The sequence below is a fragment of the Battus philenor genome, unplaced genomic scaffold, assembly GCF_028537555.1.
Source record: "Battus philenor isolate CCGP_79_NKW_IND1 unplaced genomic scaffold, ilBatPhil1.0.hap1 SCAF_25, whole genome shotgun sequence".
In the NCBI taxonomy this organism is placed as follows: domain Eukaryota; kingdom Metazoa; phylum Arthropoda; class Insecta; order Lepidoptera; family Papilionidae; genus Battus; species Battus philenor.
In genome coordinates, this window is record NW_027181688.1 from 9,443,704 (window position 1) to 9,469,279 (window position 25,576).

At 33.9% G+C, this 25,576-nt stretch overlaps 1 protein-coding gene across 7 annotated transcripts in view; it reads left to right on the top strand.

The window, feature by feature from the left end:
• The window catches only part of LOC137924833 (uncharacterized), an 89,944-nt gene that overhangs the window by 43,559 nt on the left and 20,809 nt on the right, over positions 1-25,576 (top strand). For all 7 annotated transcript variants that reach the window (XR_011107613.1, XR_011107614.1, XM_068768205.1 and 4 more), the window contains exons 3-5: positions 21,556-21,648; positions 23,299-23,402; positions 25,212-25,361. Coding sequence is in view for 5 of the 7 variants with exons in the window: in XM_068768205.1 (XP_068624306.1) it covers positions 21,556-21,648; positions 23,299-23,402; positions 25,212-25,361 (347 nt within the window). In the remaining 2 variants the exon portion in view is untranslated. The remainder of the gene's footprint in view (positions 1-21,555; positions 21,649-23,298; positions 23,403-25,211; positions 25,362-25,576) is intronic.

A 25,576-nucleotide genomic window follows, 5' to 3' on the forward strand; every position in this document is an offset into this window, starting at 1 on the left:
GGCCATGGTCACATATACATTCTTCATGACTCCTTCACGATGTTTATTTCCTATTATTATTATCTTTTTAAATAATTTTTTTTTCGGTTACAAATAATTTACATTAACATCACTATACACATGTCATTTATTTATTTATTCTATCAAAAAAATTATTTACTTTTTATTTTATTTCAAACAACGCACGTGGATAGTGGATTTAATGCTAACAGGCAACAAGTAGGTAGATACGTATAATTACTCGTATACCATACTTATTATGTAATTACTTAGAAACATATACTTAAATAAGAATATAAAATTTACGCAAATTGTTTATAATGATGGAAATAGCTTTTTAAAAGGTAAACATTAAATGTTGTTTATTTGTTTAAAGAGCAAATTTATTATCTATATTTTTATATTTGTTGGCATGGTAACAGAATAATGTTATACAGGTGACTATTTATAGGTATAATAGCTTTATGTTTATAAGCAATCATCCTGTATATGTGGAAGAAATAACTTCGGTAGTGTTTATTAAAAGAGAGGGTAATGTCATTTTTGTCGATGTTACCAACAAATTTCTGTTACAACAATTTAAAAGAATCGAACCCTCTGGCGGTTGAAGCGATAACACCACAAAGAGACTTAGATATTCATATAAAATTAATTTATAAAAAACAGGTGGGTTATGAATTATCTTCTATGCGCCATTTCACCGGACTATGTCGGTTACTTTCGTTTTTTTTTTTATTATATGACATATTTGCAGAGATGCTTTCCCTCTTTATGCTCTCACACAGTTATATCTCGCACTCATACCTCTGCCTTCCATACACGGGACAGCTGGTAAGAAGGTTCACCACAGTCTGATACACCGCAGGGTGACAGGTGCACGAGGGACTCCCCTTGAGTTTGAACCTGTGGACTCCGAGAATCTCCCGTGCCCTGTGAACATCTGAACCAGGTCTGTGTCCATCTGAATTTGGCGGAGTATTCTGTACGCAGTCTCGGCGTCCGGGAAAAAAATCTTGGTTGTTGAACCCGTGGTTACTTTCGTTTGATTCGATTTCTTAGAGAAGAGCCATACATAGTTCTCTATGTTTCATTTATAGATGTTACTCGATAGTCGCCCACTGCTGGGCAGAGGCCACACAAAGATCGCCAATGGCATACAGCGACTTCTCGCGATCTTGGTTGTCGTCGGTCCATCTGGTTTACTTCTGTTTATCCCTGAATAATAATTTTTTTACACAATCTAATGATTTTACAACGCGATGTATATATATACACATATATATACACGATAGCTACACCAATTTACACTTAAGTAGGTTAAGCAAAATGATAAAATTTAATTGCATTTTGTGTTAGATGTTCGCAAATAATTTTCGTCTGTCTGTGCCACATTGATTACATCACGGCGTGAATCACGACCTCGCCCGTCCCTCTGGCATCGGTTTGACTGACTGTCGTATTTATAGTGTCGCAGTCGCTCTGGCAAATAGGTATTTTAGCGAAAAGTCCTTAATGATTTTAATCACGCTATATGTTTAATGGCGCCATTGTATGTTGACAGAAATGTAAATTATTTACTGATTATCACTAGGACTGACTATAATGGCAATGCGTGTATATGTACATACTAGTAAGTGTTGTTTAAATACAAGTAGTTTTTTTGTGTTATATATACACATGTTACACATGTTAGACGCTATCAAAGTAAGAGTACAAAAAAAAATTCCTTCGTATTTTGAACTACCGAATGCATTGCCCCCGGGATTCTTATAAAATGTTTTTAAACAGATACCGAATGTTATCATTGAAGGATCGACGTTCTCTAATGGACGCCACTACACTTAAAAATATTTGTGGTGGCAATGTTAACTGTTCGGAACTGTTGTCCGAGGTAAACTTTCGAATTCCTGCAGCAAGAACGCGTTCTAGATCTCTCTTTTTTATCAACGGCTAAGACAAATATCGGTAAACGTGCACCCTTATACAGAATGTGTGACCTCCACAATTGATATGTTAGTGATATTGATATATTCTCGTGCTCTCTCGTATCTTTTAAAAAACAATTTCGTTCGAAATTATTGAGTACATACAATGCAATTTAAACCATAATATAATTATATAAGCAAACATAATATAAATATATAAACCATAGTCTTTGATCCCTAAATAGTAATGTTTTAATTTGTTTTTTCATTGTTTGACTACAAATCATTATATGTTCTCAGTGAGATAGTTATAAGGTAACAAATGTAACTAATTTTATATTTCTAAGCTTCTAAGTTTGTACTTTCTTACTGTCTTTTGTTACTGTCTATCTTCAATAAAGTAAATAAAAAATATCCTTCGACGCGGGTTCGATTCCAAAGATATGCATTAAATATATAGAATTGACACTGCTCATAAACAGATTTCCAGAGACCTTCTCCAAAGATATTCTCTGGTTATAGTAATTACATTACAGGGATTAGTGAAATATACCCGACATAAATATCTGAAGGAGGCCTATGGTTTACAATGGGCGTCTATTGGTTCTATTCAAAAATGGTTTCAGAAATAATAACACTTAACGATAATATTGTTAAAAATGCGTTTTCAAAATTAAAATTACTATATTTTAAAATTCATCATACATTACTTGTAGACGTTGTACTTTCATTAGTTATTAGACTCCCGCATTGTAATAGAAAAAATAAATTAAAAGTAACATATTTCAGAGTGATCACGTTTAAAGTGTGTTCTAAGCACAATTGGTTTAAAAACTTTAAAGCTTTTTGCATAAATGAACTGCACAATAATATACAAATATATAAATAATTATAAATATTTTAATGTGACGCATTAAAATAACTTTCGTAGCTCTAGAACAGTCACACAAAGTCTCTATTCCACACGTTTTGAGTACTACAGAATTTTAATTACCCTCAATTTCTACATTAACATGAAACAATAAAGTAACTTGAATAAAAATCTAATTGGTATATATGCGCTTTGTCCTATTCCGTGTATCGACTGCGACACAGCTGCTATTTCGAACGTTGTAGCGATGCCATCACTGATTACGTCAGTCATGACGTCATAACACGAAGTGACTTCTTTGTCTGCAGTCAATGGTCTAACGAACTCGCTGGAACCTTTCAGCACTTTTAATTGCATATGCGATGTAAACTTTATTTGCATATACTGTGTAAGAATTCACATTAAATAATAAAATATTTACAGATTTATATTTACAGTCTGTAAATAATTTACTTGTACTGCCGACAACGTGTCAGGATTGTAAATTAAAAAAAAAAAACGTTTTAATTACAAAAACCAGCACCGTAACCGCTGATTATAACCTAAGATTGTAAATAGCTGTGGTATTAGAAATGTAAATTAAGTGCGATATAGATAGTAAGAAGATAAATAAGAAATAAGAAAAAATAAATTTTAGGCAAATGTGTAAAAGCTAAAAAATAAATTAAAAAATAGTAAATGAAACGAAAATAAACCCTGAAAGGAAGTCGAAGGAAGTGAGGCGATGTATTGAAGAAAAGTATGGCAAGGAACGAGAGATATAGTAAAGTAAATTAGAGGAAAAAATGTGAGGTATGAAAATAAAAACAAAATTATGTGAAGACTCGCATGAAATGGGTTGAAACTGAGCTTTCAAAAACGGGGCCAAAATATACTCTACGCTTGAAGAATGAGGAGATACGTAGAGGAATAAAACTAATCGACATAGCAAAATTAAATTTGTAACTTGAAGTTGCAGTAGGCAAGCCGTGTTTAAGCTGGATCCCTGGATGCAGACCGTTTCCAACCGGTCCTATCGGAAATCTATGCGGCAGGCCTATGTCCAGATATTGATGATGAATGCTTGCACTTCCGAACCTCATGTCATCTCGATGCTACAAGCAAAAATATCATATAAGTCAAATGTTAATTTAAAAATATTGAATTTACCGGTTTCATAACGACGATTTTGATTTATTAACATAAAAACATGTTAAATTGTCAAAATCATTAAAACATTAAACATTACACATTAAAGAAATAAAAGATGTTTTAACTAGTGTAGTTATGTGGATTCCTCGTAGAGATAGTGTTGTCCTGCACCGTCTTATCTGAAATGCCTTCGTAAATAAGGGTATGTTCACACGGCTGTTTTAGATAGGAAAAAAATAACTTTATATAAAGTTAAGTTGATTGTTCTTAAATCAAGTTACTAATAAATAATAAGTATTTGTCTATTAGACAGGCGTAAAGAGACTATCGCCAAATAATGCAGAATACTGTGAAATTTCGAATATAACACATTTGTTAATTCACGTCAACCATCATAGACGCTCTCTGCAAGGTATATTTTAAGTAAAGCCTCTTTCTAAGTTTACACCAATGACCTGTTTTGCGTTGCCAACATCCAGCGACTTCCTGTAACTTTGATTATGCTGTCAGTTCACTCAGTGGAACGCTTACTTATGCCTCTCCTATTTGTCTTAATTACTTGCATACAATAATAAACCTATTTATTTAAAAAAGCAAGTCTTATTTTTATAAAAAAAATGTGTTTATTTGGCCATGACGAAAACAGATACGGTCTCTTTTATTAAGTATGGTTCATTGGCAAACAATGTAGGAATAAAGTATGAAAATTCTCAAGGTTATAACTGTTTTGTTAACATTTCATTAATATTTGTTAATAACTGACCTGTATTTTACTATTAATTAATTATTTATTCATAAAAGCAAGTTTTATTTTTTATAAAAAAATGTGTTTATTTGGCCATGACTAAAACAGATACGGTCTCTTTTATTAAGTATGGTTCATAGGCAAAGAATGTAGGAATAAAGTATGAAAATTCTCAAGGTTATAACTGTTTTGTTAACATTTCATTAATATTTGTTAATAATTGACCCATATCTTACTATTAATTAAAATTTATTTACAGTTAAACGTTTACGAACTTTTATTTCATTTAATGTTTTGATATTAGTTTCGTTTGGCGACTTGGCACGCGTTTGGATCAAATTTGATACATGAATGTCATTTCTGTATGTACCTTTCTAGATATATCATCATCATTCCGTTGCTAAACTGTCATAAAATTTTATTAAAAGTGCAATATACAGGATGATTAGTTATAAGTGAATATATAGCTCATTTATCAGCAAAATGCTTTAATGTTTTTACACTATTTTTTTTTCTTTTTGAATGCCTGTTATTATAGTAATAGAGTCTAGAGTCATGGACAGATAGTAAACAATAAATAAAATTTAATATTTAGTTATTCGAATTTTGAAAATGCCTTTTTTGTTTATGTATTGGGCATGCAATACATTAATGTACAGCAAATGAGATGTATAATAACCTCCTTATAGACTTTTCATTTATAACAAATCACCTGCAATGCAACCTCTAATTGATGCCATGTTATTCACAGCTCCGTGGCACTATTAATAGACGGTCCGCGCTCTATGCACTGCGATGCTTTTGCTTATCACTAAAGGGTAATTATTTCCTGCTTCATTGGCATTCGACATTTTACAACGTATCGGTATTAGAATTCTCAATGCACGTGTTCTCACTGTGAAACGAATAACTGAATCAGTAGTGATGTTGCTGTACTAAAAGTATCGATAAATTATTTAAAACGTTTCTAGAATGGGACCAAAAAATTATCCATCCATTCCTGAATTCAAAAATCAAATGCAGGGCTTTCAAAGCTAATTTGGGCCAACTAAACAATGTTTAATTTTAGGAGAACCAAAAAAAATCAATGTCTATATGAACAAATATATTTATTTTGACTATTAGTAATAAATATATTAGGGGAACCGGAAAGTAATGTCGCTTTTTAAAGTTAAATTCACACGGCTATATTTTTAACAAGTTTTAATTTCTAATCAACATCATATTCACTTTCGTAGTCAACAACCGTTTGCCATTTACCGTTTGGTATAACATATCGCCAGGCTGGGAGGGGGGTTGGCGATAATAGTATGGTAATATGGTACGCAAACATATTTGTAGCAGTTTTAATTTTTGATTAATGCACAAAGTGTCAATTATATGAGGTTGTATACTTAGACTTGAATCCGCGACCTACGATCGCAAGTTCTCCATTCCACTGCTCTATATAATATAAGTATAACAATTATAAATAATCAAGCGCTGTTACCCAGAGTGTCATATTAACGGCAGCGCACGATTATTCCTTGCCCGTTAAACGATAGAACTAAAAACAGTAAATTGGCTAAAGAGCCTTTAAAGTTATACGTTTTGTGTTCATGGAACATTGTAAAGTTTGATAATAATCTCGAATTATTGTTCAAAATGTTGAAATTTACAGTAAATGGTACATCACTAAATACAACTGTCAAACCGTTGAATTACCGGCGCGTACTTCCTTATCACGAATCAATGACAACATATTGTTATATTATATCTAGTCCGTAGCTACTTCGTATTGTCACCAATTTTATGTAATATGTAATTTAAATTTACATCTTTCGAATACAGTGGTGAGGCAAGTGAGTGTTTTAAAGGGTAATTGGTTATAGGAGTAAAAGTTTAAAGAAGGCTGTTTGACAACTCCATGTTTTTTTCTGAAATTTCCTCGCAGTAGTTTTAAATACAACACCGCTGCCGTCAACTTTCAGGCATTAATAGGCTTTCTGTTATATTTTAAGCTAACTGAGTCATAGTAGTGTGTTTTGTTGTTGTCGTTTCCGACCATAGACTGCAAGGCTAGCTCCTCCCCTTCGGAGGGACATACCATAATCGCCACTCTTGGCAGGCGAATTGACGATCACAATGTTGTATTATGGTACTGCTGCTCATCCTCTGGAAACTTGTTTGTGGGTAGTACAAATCCTATATAATTAATACACAAAGTGTGAATTGTACAACCTATTATCGCGAGTTTTTGTCTTTTACCACTGGAAAACCATTGCTAAAATAGAGGTTAGCGTGTGTTTGACAGCCATAAAAACAAGACAAACTCGTAAGGTTTAATAAATGAAAAAAAATCGTGTGTTAAGGTTTTTATTACATTATTTTTTGCTTTAAAAAGCATCATTGAAATTCAGGAAAGGCTTGATAAATTCTATGGGAAATCTGCACTATTAAAATCAATGGTTGAAAATAAATAAATATTAATGAATTACGTTATGGTTTTATTCCCACGTGACGTTGTAAGGTCAAGTCGCTTGAAAGAGGTCATAACTTTACTAATCGAGGTTAAAATTCATGGAATAATAATGAACGATCGGAGTCACTATGGTAAAAATTCATAAACTAGGGTACGAACTGTCACCCTTTCTAGAATATTCTCTAGATTCAGCTTCCTGCGACCATTTTCTTTTTTTTTAAACCTGAATAAATTGTATATGGTGAGAGATTTGGGTCCAATCGGACCATAACCCAAACAAACGCATTATTTGAGGGCTTTGAAAAAACCTAACAATTTGAAGGATTTAAAAAATAGAAAAAAAACGATGCAGGAAATGTATTGTTCTAAAATAAGATTAAGTTCAAAAACAAAACACCGTTTTGTGGATAATAACAAACCAAACAATCCTTATAGAACCAATAATCCTGTATATTCTCACCGGATATTTAGTGGTAGTAGTCTTGTTGGAAAAATGTACGCCAATAAATTTGTAAAGATATTTTGGGGCCATTCCATTACAGAGAGTTATCCGACAAAGTCCTATAACAAAACAAATAGAGCGGAAAGTAAAAAAGGGACAAGCGGAAGTGGCCTTGAGAGTGTCTCGAGCCATCGACTCAAAAGAACTGTATCACAGCGCAACCCTCAGCGGGAATGTAGGTCGAATGGCGGGAATTTTAAAAATAGAACACCGTGTATTTACTCTACGCCAGTATAAATTTGTTTTTATTAGCATATTCCTATAAAATGATTATGTTCAGGTTGTTTGAATGTTTTTACAAGAGCAAATTTTAAATGTTCTTTAATATATTTTGTTTTCATAACGTGTTAAATTATCGAAAATTAAACTACAATTTAGTATCTTATACGGAGAGATTGATTACAAGTGTAAAAGGATAAATGTATAGCAAGTTTGCTGTCAATTATTAGAATGTTGCATTCCAATAGAAAAAAATAATGTAACGTATATCAGAGTGAGCGCTTTAGACATTGTAGCCTTAAATATTGGTGTAGAGAAAAACTAAATTTTTATTGTAAGTTACATTTATTACTATTACAGAGTGATAGTATTATACATTAATATAAAACCAATAAAAATATAGTAATATACTACAGCAGCACGCTCTCTTTTTATAGGAAAATTCTTTATTGCCAATCTTATGGGTTGCTTCAGATACTCCAACTGATAATGACGTTTAGAGCAAGCCTTATTCTCTAAAACTGGCCATATATTGTAATCCAGTGGGTTAAGATCAGAATTGGATACGTGTTTTTTTTTTTCTGTCTGTGTTTTACTTTTCAGTTCTGAAGAGGTCTGGAATGTTCGTTTGTAACCAAAATTGGATGGATCGAGGACCCTACGCCTAGTCTTACTGAAAGGACCATTCTTGGTTATTGAACATTGTGTTGTCAAGAGGCCTTACTACTTTCTCAGGAGTGGTATCTTGTATCAAGACTTGGGCAATATGTTTTGATATATATTTCACCAAAATATGTCTCCATAATTCTCTCACAGCTAGCACCAAATCATCGCTGAATTCGGATAATACTCACATTGTACTCTGTTGACTAATTGGGAAGCTTCTTTAGTGCTTTTAGCATTAATATTGTAAAATTAAAAAATTGTATCCAAATTTTTCTGTGACCTCCCTTTGCGTACTGGTTAGGTAGTTGTTTTGATTTTACCACTTTATTAATTTTTATAATATGACTTAAGAAATGATCAGCGCGTCTCTTATAGGCTGCAAGTCCTAAATCATCTTTTAAAATACGTGACATGATTCTAATTGCTATCTTCATCTTCCGAGCTACGGATAGAATTTTTTCGATTTTTTTCCTATTATCGCCTTTTTATACGTTTCATAATCATAATTCATTATAATTTTTTATCACAGACAAAAGAGGTTTCACTCAACTTCTCAAAAGTTCGGTAACAAAAATTAATACTAAACATATTGAAGATTCTTAAAATTTAATTTGGAACCATACCCACTTCATTTCAATATCAGAAAATATTTTACAATGTTTTGGTGCATAAATAGAAAACACAAAGAAAGTGACAGATTCCAAATTCAAAAGTAATAATTTATTTTTAATTATGGCACAGTATTTATAGCCAGACAAAGTATACGGCAATTTTAAATATGTTAGAATATTATTGCTGAAAAATGAGTTATAAATTCACTTTTTCTTTTAACGCTTTTACAAATACATAAAGTTAATAATCCTGTATATAGTATAATGCGTAATAAACCAAATAAATAGCTGTCAATGTTTAGTAAGTATAAAATTCATTAATAAACTATTAAATTATCCAAATATAATGAAATTTTACATTTCTTTATTCAGATAAATCTTTTGAAAATGTTCTCCAATCAGACTTAAATTGATTTGACCTTGTCCCTTGCTATGAGGTCACCAATTATGCACATAATGAAACTCCACCTCCGCGTTGCCCGAATTGTGTCACATGGCAATTAATGACTCGCGTGTTTGTGAATTGCAATAAATATCTTGTACAAGGAAATGTCTAGATGAATAGTGCGTTCACCTGTTGTAACTGATACGGCCTGCCTACGTTGCGGTGGTACACAAGATTTTGAAATACAATATCTCACTACGTCTGCGTTTAATATTCTCTTAGCGATGCAACAGGCCTGTACAGGTTACCTATCCTTAGGTGACATATTTATTATAATATCTGTAGTTATCAAAATACACTGTAATTGAAAATACTTGGTAAAACCTATAAATCTACAATCATTGATCTACGAGGGCGAATCAAAAAATTCTTGGAATCAATATTAAAAAATGCAAAGACTTAAATAATAATATTTTATTTTTCTACATAATCTCCCTCCAATGCAATGCATTTAGAATAACGCGTTTCCAACTTCCTTATTCCTTGTGAAAAAAAATTATTTTCTTAACTCTCGAAAAACTCCTCTACGGCAGCTATAACCGCGTCATTATCGTGAAATTTTGTTCCACGAATTTCCTCTTTTAATTTTGGAAATAAGTGAAAATCACTTGGGGCTAAGTCCGGAGAATATGGTGGGTGGTCAAGGAGATTGAAGCCAGCACAGCGGATTGCGTTGAGCGCAACTTCCGATCGATGAGCAGGAGCGTTATCTTGAAGGAACAACACGCCCAACGACAGTTTTCCACGACGTTTTTCTTTAATCGCTTCACGCACTTTCGGGATTAAATTTGCATAATAGGGTCCAGTAATCATCTGGCCTTTTGGCATGTAATCAATAAAAAGGATTCCTTCACTATCCCAGAACACAGAGGCCATAACTTTGCCAGCGGTAGGAGCAACTCGAAATTTCTTAATGGATGGAGAGGATGGTCGTTTCCAAGACATGCATTGTCTTTCAGTTTCAGGATCAAAATGGTGGACCCACGTTTCATCCATGGTAACAAGACGACGGCAAAAATTATCCGAATCACGCTGGAACATTTCGAGATTACGCTTGGAAATTTCCAAACGTCGCTTTTTGTTTTCGTCGGTTAACATTCGTGGCACCCATCTTGCAGACACTTTTTTGAACCCCAGTGAATCAATTAAAATGGATTGAACGCTACCAAAAGATATCTTTAAGATCTCAGCTATATGTTTTATAGTCATTCTTCTGTCTTCCAAAACCAGATTCTCAACCTTTTTGACATTTTCTTCTGTAACGGAGGTTGAAGGCCGCCCAGAACGCGGATCATCTTTACAGCTTGATCTACCTCTTTTAAATTCAGCCACCCAGTACGCAACCGTAGAATAGGGTACAGCATCACCCCCTAATGTCTGCTGAATGTCCAAAAAAATTTCCTTCGTAGACATTTTTTTCAAACTGAGATATTTTATCACCGCACGTAACTCACTTTTATCCATAATTTTGACTTTTAGCAACTCGTTGCACAAAAAAAATTATTACATGCGAACGAACTGACAAAAACAAGTGACAGTCTGCATAAATATAGTGTGATAGACACTCTTTAATTTGAATATCGAACTTGATCCAAAAAGGTTTCATATATATGCACTTCTAAGAACTTTTTGATTCACCTAGTATGTTTATTTTTTTTATTGAAAAACTCCGTGTATGAGGAAAAAAATACTTAGAAATTTATTAAAATAGTATATTTTTCAACCTGTATAAATTTTCCATTTTGAAATATGTTACATTATCTTTTGTTTTAGAATGCGATGGCAAATAGCTTTTGGTAGTATAAGTCTGCAAGGACAAATAGTAAACAATAATTAATTTTAATATAGTCATTGTATAATAGAAAACGAATTTTTTTTACTTTAGTATAATTATCTTACATTCATTGACATCTAATGAGCATTCATATCTTTAAAGCTTTTATACCTAAAATCAATCACCCTATATAGTCGATGGGGTCGAAAGGTGACCTCGAGCTGGTAGGGGCTCGCGGCTAGACCCCCCACTAGATGGACCGACAGCATAAGTAAAGTCAGGGAAAGTCGCTAGATGCGTGCAGTGCAAGACAAGTCATCGTGGCGATCTTAGACGGAGGCCTATGCCTTGCAGTGGGCGTCTTTCAGCTAAAAAGAATTGTCAAATTATTAAAAAATTCAAAATTGATTGTATTCGAGATGCATTTCTTTATGTCGAATCCCTAGAGATATTTGCGACATTTTTCCTCAGTGGTACCTTTTTAAGGCATCGAACTGTTTACGTTCTCTCTATTAGGGCATTTTCATGGCTTTACCATCTGGACAAACCAGTTGGAAGAACTTACTATCCTTGAGACATAAATAGCTGTTTTAAAAATGATATGAAGGCTACAGGAATACCACTGCTTTATTTACCCAATCAATATATGGCAAATATATTTAAAAATTAGATTATAAAGATAATTAAATTTATCGACACCGAATCTTCTAGAGAATTAATTTATTTTTATTTCGTGTGTTTGAATTGTTTATTATTTATTTATTTATTTATTTAATATTCTTTATTGTACACGATAAGATACATAATATACAGAAAAGTACAATGGGCGGTCTTATCACACAAGTCAATCCCTTACCGATAACCATATATATATATATATATATATATATATATATATATATATATGTATGTATATATAAAGGGTAGTTCACGTGTACAAAAAAAATACTTATTCACAAATAAATGAACATAAATATACATAAACATACATAGACATACATACATACGTATATAACATATATACTTATAATAAAAAAGGTTTAATACATATCATAAACATAATACAATAATAAATAAAAACATCTAACTGACTTCGATCAGTATTGTTTCGATCGCACTCGCCTCAGAAAGAAGCAAGAAGAAAAAGAAATGAACTAGGAGATAGATAATTATAGGTCTAGTAAATGGTTCTTAACCTTTGATTTGGTGGACGGAGATACGGGTCGTTTTATTGTTTTTGATTAAACAATCATTTCAACTCTAGGGCTGCTAAAAACAGTCATACTGTATAGTTTTATAAAGGACTGAAAGCGTCCTGCATCCAGTTTCAGCTGTGCTTTGGGATGGTGGTCTCCACTCCATAATCTTAAACAAGCGGCCATTTGCACCGCGCAGTATGTGGGCCGCCCACTGCCATCTCTACTTGTCAATCCGTTAACCCATGCCGTGTCAGATTCAATCTATTAATTAACAAATTACATAAATTTTACATTAGTTGTTTGTAAATGAAAAACGTCCAACACAATATCCGCATTTGCTTGTAGCATTGTATTCGCTTACAATTGTGTGAGCTTGCAGAGTTGTGACTCAAATGTTCTCACATGATGCAATGTTTATATTGAGGTCCTCTTGAATGCTGTCTGGTTATATTCATCGACTGCATTTAAAAATAAATGTTTATTTTTATCTTTTTTCTATTAGGGGACCGGAAAGTAATTTCGATTGATTTTTACCGATCCGGCGTTAAAATTTGCATACTAGACGTCAAAAGGTTATTGATAACGAAGGTGAATATATTGTTGAATATAAATAAAATCTTGTTAAGAACGTAGTCGTGTGAATTTAACTTAAGAATGCTACATTACTTTCCATTACCCCTAATACTACAAGGGCTGTTTTAAAACACTAACTGTTTATTTTCAGTCACTTGATAATTTTCAATAAATATCATAGTATTTTAAGACATTTTTACATTACTAGTAATACAAGAGAGCTTGACCTCCGCAAATCCTTTGTCGGTACTCGTAGTGAATTAAGAACGATTTCTTTAAAAAGAGATTTGTCTTGTCCCACAGTGGTAAACTTTATAAGTTTAATTATAATTAAATTGGACTTTCCTTTAACTGTATCGTGGGTTTGGTCTTCTTGATGAAAGAATAACTAGCAATAACCTCGGACGGGTCCTTTATTGTGATCACTTTCATTAGTAAGAAAAGGACGAACATTTAGCCACTTCCGCACATGCAGTGGTAGTCGTGCAACAAAGTGCACCGCCCGCCAGCCCGCTGATAATTGCGCATGCGGCAAACACAGAGTCACTCAGACTCTGTGTTTGGCACTAATCGGCGTAACATAACTCCTGAAGATGCCCCGTGGAGGGGTAAAACACGTGTTGAGAGATTTAACAGTGGTAGTTGTGTAATTCGCATTGGTTGCCGCTGATAAATGCGCATGCATTGCCTTTACATTTTCTTACTTAGGATGGACTTCCGCAAAATAACGCCCGATTCCATTAAAAACTTTCATTAGATTAGAGCAATTTATTCAAAAGCTTTCTTAACACTTAAAACGTCCTTCTTACAATAATAGGACTTGTTAGAAATATACAAATTTTTATTTAATAAACTATTTAAAAACATTTCATGTTAAAATATTCAAAACGCTTCGTATACAGTTATTAATGTATCTGTCTTTACTTAACTTACAATTTATTATTAGCACTTACAATTATTTATTAGCAAATTACACTAAAAGATTCTGTTTATTAAATTCAAAAAAGTTTTTCGAGATATATTACAAAAAAAAGATATATTACATTTCTTAATTCGTGCGTCTGTTCACGTAACAATGTAAGAGTAAAACAAAGAAAATTTATATCCCCCTCTTATCCATACCAGCGTATTATCGGGAATAAAAGAAAATATACAATTTGGAAATTTATGTATCGACTGCTCGGTTGACTTTAGGGGGGACTGAGCGTCTGGCACCCGGCCAGCGATGGATCGTGCGCTGTTGCCGACGGGAGGTTATTGGCTGGCGACTAACAGGGATAATTACATTTATATATAACTAGATTTGTCGACCGGCAAGAAAACAAATCGAAAAATAACTTGCCACTGTGTTGTCATTGTTGACGAGCTTTTATTTATTTGTTTAATACATATATTCTCAAAATGACATTGTTTTTATTATTTTTTTGGATAATATGTTAGTAACTAAGCTTATGGGCAGCGTAGCTTATATAATGATCATTGAAAAGACCTTATTATGGTCAGACTCTACTGTGTATTTTTTTTGGTTTCGAGAGGGGGGAATCTTCCGGGCGTTCAAGATGTCCCACTACACACTACCCCCCCTCCCCCGATAGTCGCCCTCTGCGCTATACCCCTCGTATAACGCGGTATCGGTCAGGGATCGCTACGCGGTCTTCCCTCGCGCCGTGCTATTTTTTCGATAGCCCGTCCCGGGGTATGCGTGTATACGCTACTCCCGAAATCCTCGTGGTGCTATCACGATGGTTTGAGACCGCGCCGAACCATCGTCCGCCTCAGAGTCGCCGAAGCTAGTGAGAGTTTAGGGCCCCCACCCTGGATTCCCGCGACTCCGGAGGCCCCGTTTATGGTAGGGGAGCACCATTCACCGGAGGGCTGTCGCGATCTACCATGCATCATCCAACATCCAATCTTTGTCTGTTTGCTATCGTTTTTTCTTAGTACCCCAATATTTTTAGAACAGCGACGTTTTGTTTCTTTCAATAATTTTTTCATTTAATAATTTTATTTACGCGCTCTTTTTTCATTCATCTTATGTTCTTTCGTATTTTTTCTTTCTTACCTTACCTTTTCCTTTTTATTCGATACCTTTATTTCTCACCTCGTTCCTCAATTTTACATTTCGTTATTTTTCATTACATTTGACATTTCATATTCGTTACATTTCAATTGTACTTTACATTATTTGGTACTTTATGGTCTATGGTCAGGCTTACCTTGAGCTCGTTCAATCATCTAGTGTCAATCAATATGGTTTTCCTGGGAAGTAGACCCACAAAATCCAACCCTGTTACATGTTACGACTATACTATGTTATATGTATGAACTGAACCATCACAAGTGGGTGTAAATGAATCTAAACTGATTACCGTAAAACTTTTGACATGATGGAACCTTGTATATTATTTTGTAAGCTTCCCTAAGCTGGTATTATGGGTGGCTTGTTCAGGCGGCTATGTATATATATATATATATATATATATACATATACACCATATAAACCCGTACACAGGTAGTATTTCCAAACGATTATAAATCAGTAACAGTTCGCATATATTCCGGTGGAACTCAAGGGTCGCTTTTGGGTCCACTGTTATTTTTATTATTAAAATCAATTCACGTATCTCTCACTCTAAAATAATTTTATATGCGGATTATATGAAATATTGTAACCCATCACTCATTCAACCTGTTGTTACCTTCAACAGCTTGAACTAAATATGTCTAAATGTTTGTTCATTTACTCGCACGCAACCACATGTTAAATACAAAATTTATTATACTGTCTTAAATCTAACTAGCAACAACAAGGATTAGCGTGTTATTTTTGACTTCTATTTTTTCCACACACTCCTTGAAAAGGTTATTAATATGGCAAACAGCTTGTTTTTAAAATGAGCAACAGGAAAAGAAATATTAAGACCCTTAAAATTTTATGTGATTTTACGTTGCCACCTTGTATATGCTTCTCAAGTATGGTACCCTACATATAGTGTGTATATTGTCAGAATAGGCGAAGGTAAATAAAAACATTTTCAACAATTTTAACAGTTTAAAACACACAGCTCGTTCATCTTTTGCTATATGAGCGTCGACGCATTGCGGATGTAACTTTACTGTTAAAAATTATTACCAGCGCTTGATTGCGTCGGATTCTTGGGTAGCATTGAAATTACGAACTACTACAGTGAAATTTAGTCCGCCCACGTTTTTACATGTTCTTACTGTAAGCATATATCGGCAAAATAGTTTCCTTACAAGCGTGCGGAATTTTCAACGAGCTCTCACACGATAAAAAAAATGTTTCGTACTCTTACTTGAAAATTATTACATTGTAGTATTTACATTACGTCTTCATCAGCGGCGCATTGGAAAGGGGAATCCCACATTTATTTATTTTTTTAAATCAATAATTATGTTATTTTTAAATTAAATTTTTAAATTGGCATTAACATAAGCTAGGCTTGATTATATATACTTCAGACTTCATGTTATTATTACCTCAAAACCTACCGGCCCTAGAAAGAAAGAATCCCATAAGGCAAAAGCTGTATATATATCATAGATAGATGTATTAGTTAGCATTGATGGGATTTTTAAATAAATATTAAGACGGTTTTGCATATTTAAACAGAATTGAATTAGGTTACCGACTGTATAATTGTTTATAATTATTATTTAAATTTGTAAAAACTTAAATGAAATAAAAAATAAAAATACTCACATTCCTGTTTTCCAGTTTGAACTGTTCTTGTAATTAATGAAATCACTGACGCAATCCGGTCATATTGCATGTGTAAAGGCCTGAGCCGGAGTTCCTAAAGAAACCCTCGTAATAGGGTACGTAAACTAGGTTTAGGGTAAGCGTTTTCTGCACGCTGGCCTATCGAGTCGCGGAATCATACATAAAGAAAAAGTTTAGATCAATAGCAAAAAAACTATCGTTGGGTGAAGATATAAAATATGGCGCTTGTTAATACCAAAAATAAAATTATCAGTTTACACAGGCCCCTCCTAGAGAGTTACGTCTCGTTAAAAAGAGGCTTGGGTCCAAATTATACAAAACAATTGGAGACAACACAATATAATATAATAGTTCGTAAGCATTAAGAATGTATTGCATCATTATTTGGTAATTTATAAGAAAGTCAAGTTTACAATGAACATTTAAATGCGCACTTTCCAACTCAACGCTTGTATGAAACAATATGGTTACGGGCGTGTCTAGGCGGAAAATGAGGTATCACTGCATATCTTACCTCAAACTGTAGTGAATTTAAATATAAAATAGTGTTTTTACCGCATATTTATGAGCAGAGATATTATCAGATACTTCACTCGTACATAAATATTTGCCAGTAAAAAAAATATACTTACTTGTATTAATAGTTACAATGATTCCATGTTTTAATGTGTCCAGTGAGTATATTACTTATATATCATGTTATTATTTACTCATGTCTGTCATGAGGAAGCCTGAAGCCCATATTTTTATAGAAACTAGAATAAACACCGAGGTAGTTCGAAAGAACTGCTCGTCTGAAACATTATTAAGGTCTCGGAATGTCGCTGGACAAAGGCAGCGCAGGATGTGGCGATTTTTGGGGGAAGACCATACCCTGCAGTGGTCATCCATCGGATGAAAAGATGAAAAATAATATAGTGGCTACAAGCGTTTTAAACGAGGCCTCATCGGAGACGGGTTCATATCAATCTTGGATGGGTTTTTTTGTGATTATTCATAAAAATATTTATTCCAGTAGTTCGAGCAATTTATTCCGAAGTTTGAACATAACTTCAAAAATACTTTACGCTCCTTTTGGTTATAATTTTCTAATTTATGTTTGCTAAATTTATGAACATATTCAAGTTATTTCATGATAGTTCCCAAAAATTATACGGAAGTGTATCGTAAGCTATGAAATAGTTAATTATTTGAACGAGTCCAGGGAATTGTTTTTTTTTGCTTATTCTCATCTAGATATTTTTATTTACATAATTATCAGGAACCTTTCAAATATGTATTGTCATCATTTTTTCTTGACTAAATATTTCTCTTGGACGGTATTTTTTTAAAACTATCGATATCAGCAAGAATACTTCGTAAAAGTAATCCGCGGAACAAAATGCTGCGAAAATAAAATATACTAAATATGACAATGAACTCGTTATCATTTTAGTCCATAGACACTAACTTCAAGTCATAGGCCACCTCCCCTAAGGTATCTATGCGGGAATATACCATAATCCTGGCTGCCTGGTTGGCGATTGTGGTACTATGGTACGCTACTCGCTACTCTCCATCCTCCCGAAAATTGTTTGTGTGCCGTGGCAATCCTAAATAATTAGTCTACAAAGTGTGAATTGTATAAGACTGCATCGCGGGAATCAAACCCGCGACCTATGATTGTAAGTACTCTACCACTGGGCTACCACTGCCTTACAGTCAATTGACTGAGATTTTTAAATTAATTCTTAAGCTAGCGTTTCGTTCGTTTCAATTTTTTATTTTATTAAATATTAAAATGATTACTTATCTGTAAGTGAAAGACAGAAAAGAACCTCAATACATTCTTACACTAAGTGTGAGAGGGACAACGTTCAAAGACATCGAGCGTGTTTCTGAAATGGCGTCTGCCAGTCTGCCGCCTGTGTTAAGGCTGCGTGTGTAATCGCTTTGTAAGTGTGAGTGAGACAGTTACATGAAATTGTTGCCACTCTATGTAACTAACCTAAATTACGGGAGCTGCCAAAGTTAGGTTACATTTCTTTCGTTTATTCCTAGTTTGTTTCGTTACTGTATTTCATTATTACTAGTGTATAATTTCGTGATAAAAATACAGAAGTTGTAATTACTGGTTTATGTAAATTAACAAAATCATCAAATTTGGTTTGTAATTCAAAGATTTTAGAAATTAAACTTAGATATAATAAAAAGCCTGACACACCGTAGAATGTCCATCCACAATATGGACAGATTATCATGTTAGGATCCTCGGAAGACGGTGGATGCAGGCCGCTTCTGAAATCTTTGTGGGAAGGCCTATACCACCAGTGAAAGGGTGTAATCATGATGATAATGATAAAAAGAAATTTCGCCACATTTTAGCAAAAAAGTCACATTTATTGGTCAGTAAAAATTTGAGATATTTATATGAATAATAAATCCATATATACTATATTCATAAAGGATTTATCTGTTATAACCCATTAACAAGATGATTGGTGTAAAAAGGTGTGTCTCACTATGAAATATGTAGTATTTTTTTTCTACTGAAATGCAATAAGCCAAGAACTTCTGGCAGAACAAAGTCTTGAAGTACAGATAGTATAAGATAGTACAGATAATAATAATTAATTTGAATATATGGTAATCGGAATTTTAAAAATACTTATTCTTACTTAGGTTATTTGTTATTTTTCAAACAAAGTCTTTTGGATAGGATGCACCATACAATAACTGACAACATTCATCACTTTAAATCTTTTGTAAATGGCAGTACAGCGCATTTTCCTATTTGCTTCTTTATTTGTTTTCGCCGTGGTATTGTCGTTGCAGTTTTGGCTCAGCGTCAGGTTTCGTAACTAAAACAAAATAAATAATCTGCTCGACGACAACTAGCGTTCAAATAATAATTCATTCACCCTTACATGTTGCCGAAAAATCAATACGGATATGCAAATTGGTGAAGGTTATTACGTACACTGAGTACAGTGTTCAATTCATGCTTTTAGATAACATAAGATAAACATTTATTTCACAATAATATGACACACAGATTTAACTTTAATGAAATAAAATTAAACAAAAAAACACTACACTATAACAAAATGTAGCAAAATAAACACTGATATAATACTTTCATCAAAAAGTAAGTAGAATTTGTTTATGAAATATAAATCCATTATTTATTCTCCCAAATCAATATATCAATTCATATTTACGAAGTAATCTCTGTCCTATAAAACGCACTTTTGTCAACGATTTTTCCATGCCTCGAATCAGTCGGCAGTCTTTTTCCGGTATAGCCTTCAAGATATTCTTCGATTCGGTTTTATCTCCTCAGTCGTGTGAAAACGGCGTGTCCGCATTGGCCTTTTAATTTTGCTTAATAGTCAGAAGTCACACAGAGCCAAGTCAGATGAATACGGTGGTTACGGATTGATATGAATATAGACTTGACTCGTTTTACAAAGTTGAAACATTTGATAAAAACACATGTAACTCGATTATAATTGAACATTTTGACTAATAGACGCTTTGAAAATGTTATAAACAGTCTTACCTACCTAATAAAAAATACCCACCTCCCTAATTCCTAGAAGTTTTAATAGACAATTTCAAATCACTTTTAGATAACAGAGTATATGGTAGTAGGTAGTGTCTCATTTACTATTCATATTTTGGTTCTACGTTCTATATCATCATCATTTCAGCCATAAGGTCCACTATTGGACATCGACTACCCTCAAATTTTTTCAAAAGGATTTATCGGAAGTCGGCTATATCCAGCGTCTTCCGACACGGCTACCTGGCCACCTTATAGGTGGACGTCCCACGCTCCGCTTGCGGGTCTGTGTCTGTATGTCTCCAATTTAGGGCCCTATCGCCTATCTGTTCTGCGCTCTATGTGATCTGCCCATTGCCATTTTTTGCCACAAGAATATGCCAGTTATTATGTCTGTAATATGGTAACGAACTGCCCTGTTAGATTTTCTATAGTCCAAATTTATTGGTCTGTCACAGTGTAATAAAAATTTTTAAAAATCGAACGTATTTTAGGGTGATTGAATATTATAATCATCATTTCTGTGATAAGACGTCCTGTAGATTGATTATTTTGATTGATATTTGTGCGCTGTATGACTTAAGTAATAATATAATTATATTTTTAAATACTATTTATGTATGATACTTTTTGTTTGATTAAATCTTAACGTCTTTTTTGTTTTGATTGCCGTGAAATGTTTTACATCTAAACATAGGTGTTTTAATCGAAAATAGTGTTAGTTTTACTTTTCTTTTTGTATTATTTTTCCATTTTTTGATCATTCCTGATACTTTATTCCATATTTAAAATTAATCGAACAAATCGAAGCCGTTCTCTAGTTTTGCGCTTTTTTGCTAAATTAGCAAATAATTTTTATTTATATCTAGATAGATTACAGATCATAAGAAAACAAGAAAAATGGTTTCAATTTGCTTATCATATGTTTCAAAATTCAATTCTCAAATTGTTTTGATTTGCAAGGGTTTCTGAAATATGCTGAGATGTCTATAAGCGGCAATAAAATATTTTAATAGTTCTCACGTTTTGTGACCTCTTATTACACTAAGCGATCACCCTTAATGTGGGAGATTTGAGATCTCACGAATTTTTATTTTTTTAAAAAGATCCAAGTGCGTTAAAGATGATTTATCTTTTGTTACAGCACGGCATCGGCGTGGAATTGGTGCGTGCTCTGGACAGCCACCCACCTACCATCTCCAACGTGTTCTGTGAATGCGACTCCAAAGATGATGTGGTGAGTACATTGCTGCGTACAATATGTATTTACGAAAAAATTTCGAATTTCCAGTTAACAAAAATCAAATACTACTGTAGTTCAACTAGTTTATATTGTGCAATTCGTTTATCAAAATGCTAGCGAAGTATCAACATTGAAATGAATGTTTTTCATTGCTAGCTGAAACTTGATTACAATTTTAATTAGTGGAATGTATAGGTAGATATACCCCCTCCATATGGATACAATTCAGAGACAATCTACCTCCAAATATGTCTCGATTTGTAAGAGGTAATCATTATAGTTATTTTGTTTGAGAGCTAACCTAACATCAAAAACTAAGCGCTACACATAAAATATAGTATTAAAAAGCGTTTTATAAGTTTGTATTACTACATATTAAAATTAATGATTGTTTACTATATGTCTCTGTTGTTTTTCTACTGCTAGAAGTTATTGGCCTTAAATTTATTGCATTTACAGCTTATTTCCCGTCTATTAAAGTCCACTGTGTCTAAAAATTAATGGTTTCAGAAATATACAACGATGATTGTTTAGTTAAAAAGTACGTATTGCTACATTTTAAAAGTAATTATTGTCCCTGTAGACATCGTATTGCTTAAAAAAAAAACATTTGATTAGAGAAAGGTGTAAAAGTTTTAAAGCTTTCTTGCTGATAAAGCATCTACACATTGACTTTATCAAAGATTTTTCACATATAACAAATCAACCTGTATATTTTAGGTTATTTTTGGAAGCATCAAAACCATGGCCGTATTTACCACCACGCTTTTGTCTCAACTGGTATTCTATTTATAAAAATAGTAAATAAAACGTAGATTCATATTTTTTATTACAATTTATGAGTAGTAATGTGTGCGACAATTTCCCGTGAGTCAATTGAATGTTCCGCCGGGGCAGTCGCTGTTGCGATTTGGAAGGTTAATTAACCCAGCTATGTTGCTATTGCGTGAGAGTATGCAGATAACATATATAAACATTTATTTCTGTAAGCCGACAATATTAACAACAGATAACTAAAATGTAGTTGAACCAAACTTACCTTTCCCACTGTCACTTTTGACGTGTAATTCTTGGAATTATGTCAGTGAACTTGGTTCTTCTTCGTATTTCTTCATTTTTGATTCTATTTCGCAGCAAGGCTCCGAGCATAGCCCTCTCCATTGCTCTCTGGGTGATTTTGAGCCTTCTTATAAGGCTCATGGTAAAGCACCACGTCTCTGACCCATAAGTCGACCTTCGTCTTCAGACATTGGTATATTTTGGACGAGATATTTTGATGCCTCTCGGACGCTGCCTATTCGAATTGGATGCGGCAAGTAATCTTTCTAGAATTTGGATTTACCTAGTTGGACGGTTTCTTCAATATCATAGAGATATTCGTATACAACATAGAACGTAGCACCTCCGATAACTTCGGTAGGCACAACATAGACAAAGGCCTATTAGTCTGGAGGCTTTACTGAACTTCCACCTACCCACGAATTTTTAACTATTATACGGTTTAAATTGAAAAGTTTTCTAAAATCTACCTTATGAAGAACATATTTGGCATCATTCCACGGAAATTCGTGAACAAATATATTGAACAAATGTTCCATGATGTACGACATTCTATTTCTTATAAATCTTTTCTGAATATTTCAGACCATAACCTGCGATTGCGAGGCGACGCCAGCGTTTCAGCTGAAGGCGTTCAGTCAGCGAGGAGAGAAAGTAGAAGTGTCGCACTACCGCGTCAATGTAAACAGGTAATTTCTTTAAAATTCTTTTACATTCGAAGTATAAAAATTTTCTATCAGGGTAAGAGAAATAGAATAGGTATAACAGTGGCTGATTTCCATGCTGGGTGTGGAATTGACATAACATCGGTTTAGAGGGAAAGAGCCCTCATTTTTCACTAAAGCCGCAAGTCGAAGATGTCGTTGAAGATATAGCTTTCTCGGGGTGTACGTTACATTACTGAGCAACATTAGTACCTAATGTAGAAGATCCTGGCACCTCTCTAACGTATATACGTCTACACGTATATATGTCGTCACGTATAAATCTCTAACGTAAACGACTTCATCCTTCTCCCAAATGAAAGGGAATCTTATACGGATCCAAAAGCATGGTCCTTAGCAAGACTATCCTGCTTTTACGAACATAGGTAGTAGGTTCTATTCCCAACACGAGAACATTTGTGAATGCTATTACAACTTATCTTTTTATTAATGATAAAGAACAACACTGTTCAAAATCTGCAGGTATTTGGACCAAAAATCCTAAACACGTCAAGCATTTCTATAGTCTTCAAGATATGTTGGCTTGTGTAGCTGATACACTTGAGCCTTCATAATTTATCACCCTATTCCTAACATGCGAGTCCCATACGACGTCACGCTTCAAGCAAAGAGACAATAATCATGTTGTTCACAGACGACAAACTTCAAGTAATGCATAAAGTACAACAAGACTAACTTATGCGCCACGACACTGTCCACTGGACACTTTAAGATTTATAAATAACTTCGGCAAGAATCATTCCTGTGGTTTAGTTCACAAAAGAGTCTTATTTCATTTAGAATAAGGAACCTCTCTTAGATTTTTCAACGGATAAACATTTCGTTACGAGAGTTTCAAGCTACAGCTTGATCAATTCGTTTAGCCCTATCATATTGGGGTTGTTTTAGCGCTATATCACAAAGTAGAATTTAGAGGCTAATTGAATATATCTTACCCACGCAATTGAAGTAGTACTGCAATTTGAATTGGTAGTGGGCAGACCACATAGTGCTAAAAAGATATTGCCGCTGGGGCTTTTAGGTTCTGAATTGGTAACCACGTAAGGTGGACATACCCCATATCTTCAACCGACCTTTTTAGGTTGTAGGAATATACGGGATGCAGGTAGCTTCTAACCAAATCTCGGGTGAAAACTTTGTGGTAAGCCCAGGACCAACTGTGGACGTCCATGGCCTCCACAGGTTCAAGCTCAAGGAGGATCCCTCGTGCTTATGTGAACCGGGCGTGGACCAGACCGTGATCCACCTTGTGGCCCGGTGTCCCGCATTCGGGGGACTCCGGCACGGCTTCGAGTGCCGGTCTGGCGTTGAAATCAGGGAGGAGACAATAGCCTCCCTGATAGGCGAAAAAGAAACTAGGAAAGAATTCCTCGCTTGTTGCAAGAAAATAGTTAAAAACGTTATACAAAAAAATAAAAATCCATATATACAATAAGAAATGTGATAAATTAAAACTCAAATGTGATATATAATGTATTATAGAAAATAAGTAAAAATGTAAAATGAAAAATGTAATAAGAAAAGAGGAAAGAACGATAGATGAAAAGAGCAAAAGGGTTAGAAAGTAGAAATGTAGCATGAAAGATAGATAATAGACCGAAAGAGAAAATAAAAAATCATGTGAAAAATTAAATTGCAAATAAACTCCCTGTCCCACCATAAATAGGGGTACGAAAAAAAAAGAAGTGGACGTCCATGGCTAAAATCATGATAATTCTTGAAACCTGGTCTTATCGTGATTAAAGATAAGTAAAAAGGTGGTCTTGTTTACAGATTCCGGGCACGTCTTAATGTCGTGTGTGTCACGGATAAACTGACCGGCGAGTTGAAATGCGACGGCTGGCCTGACGTGAAGGTGGCGCTGGCTCCGGTCGGTCCGTTGCGACCCAACGCAACGGAGAGTAACCTTCAGCAGATCGTCAGGTATGTATCCATGTATGCCTTCAATTCCAGCCCTCGACACTTCTAACAGTCGAAGTCTCTTAAAATAAGGTCCAAACGCGAAAGTTAATATTATTTTACATTAATCCCAAGATCGTATACATTAATTAACTAATAAACATTTTTGAAAAACAGGATGATTGTAAATAAGTGTTAAGGGGTGAATGTATGGTATATCATAATTTAATGTATGATAT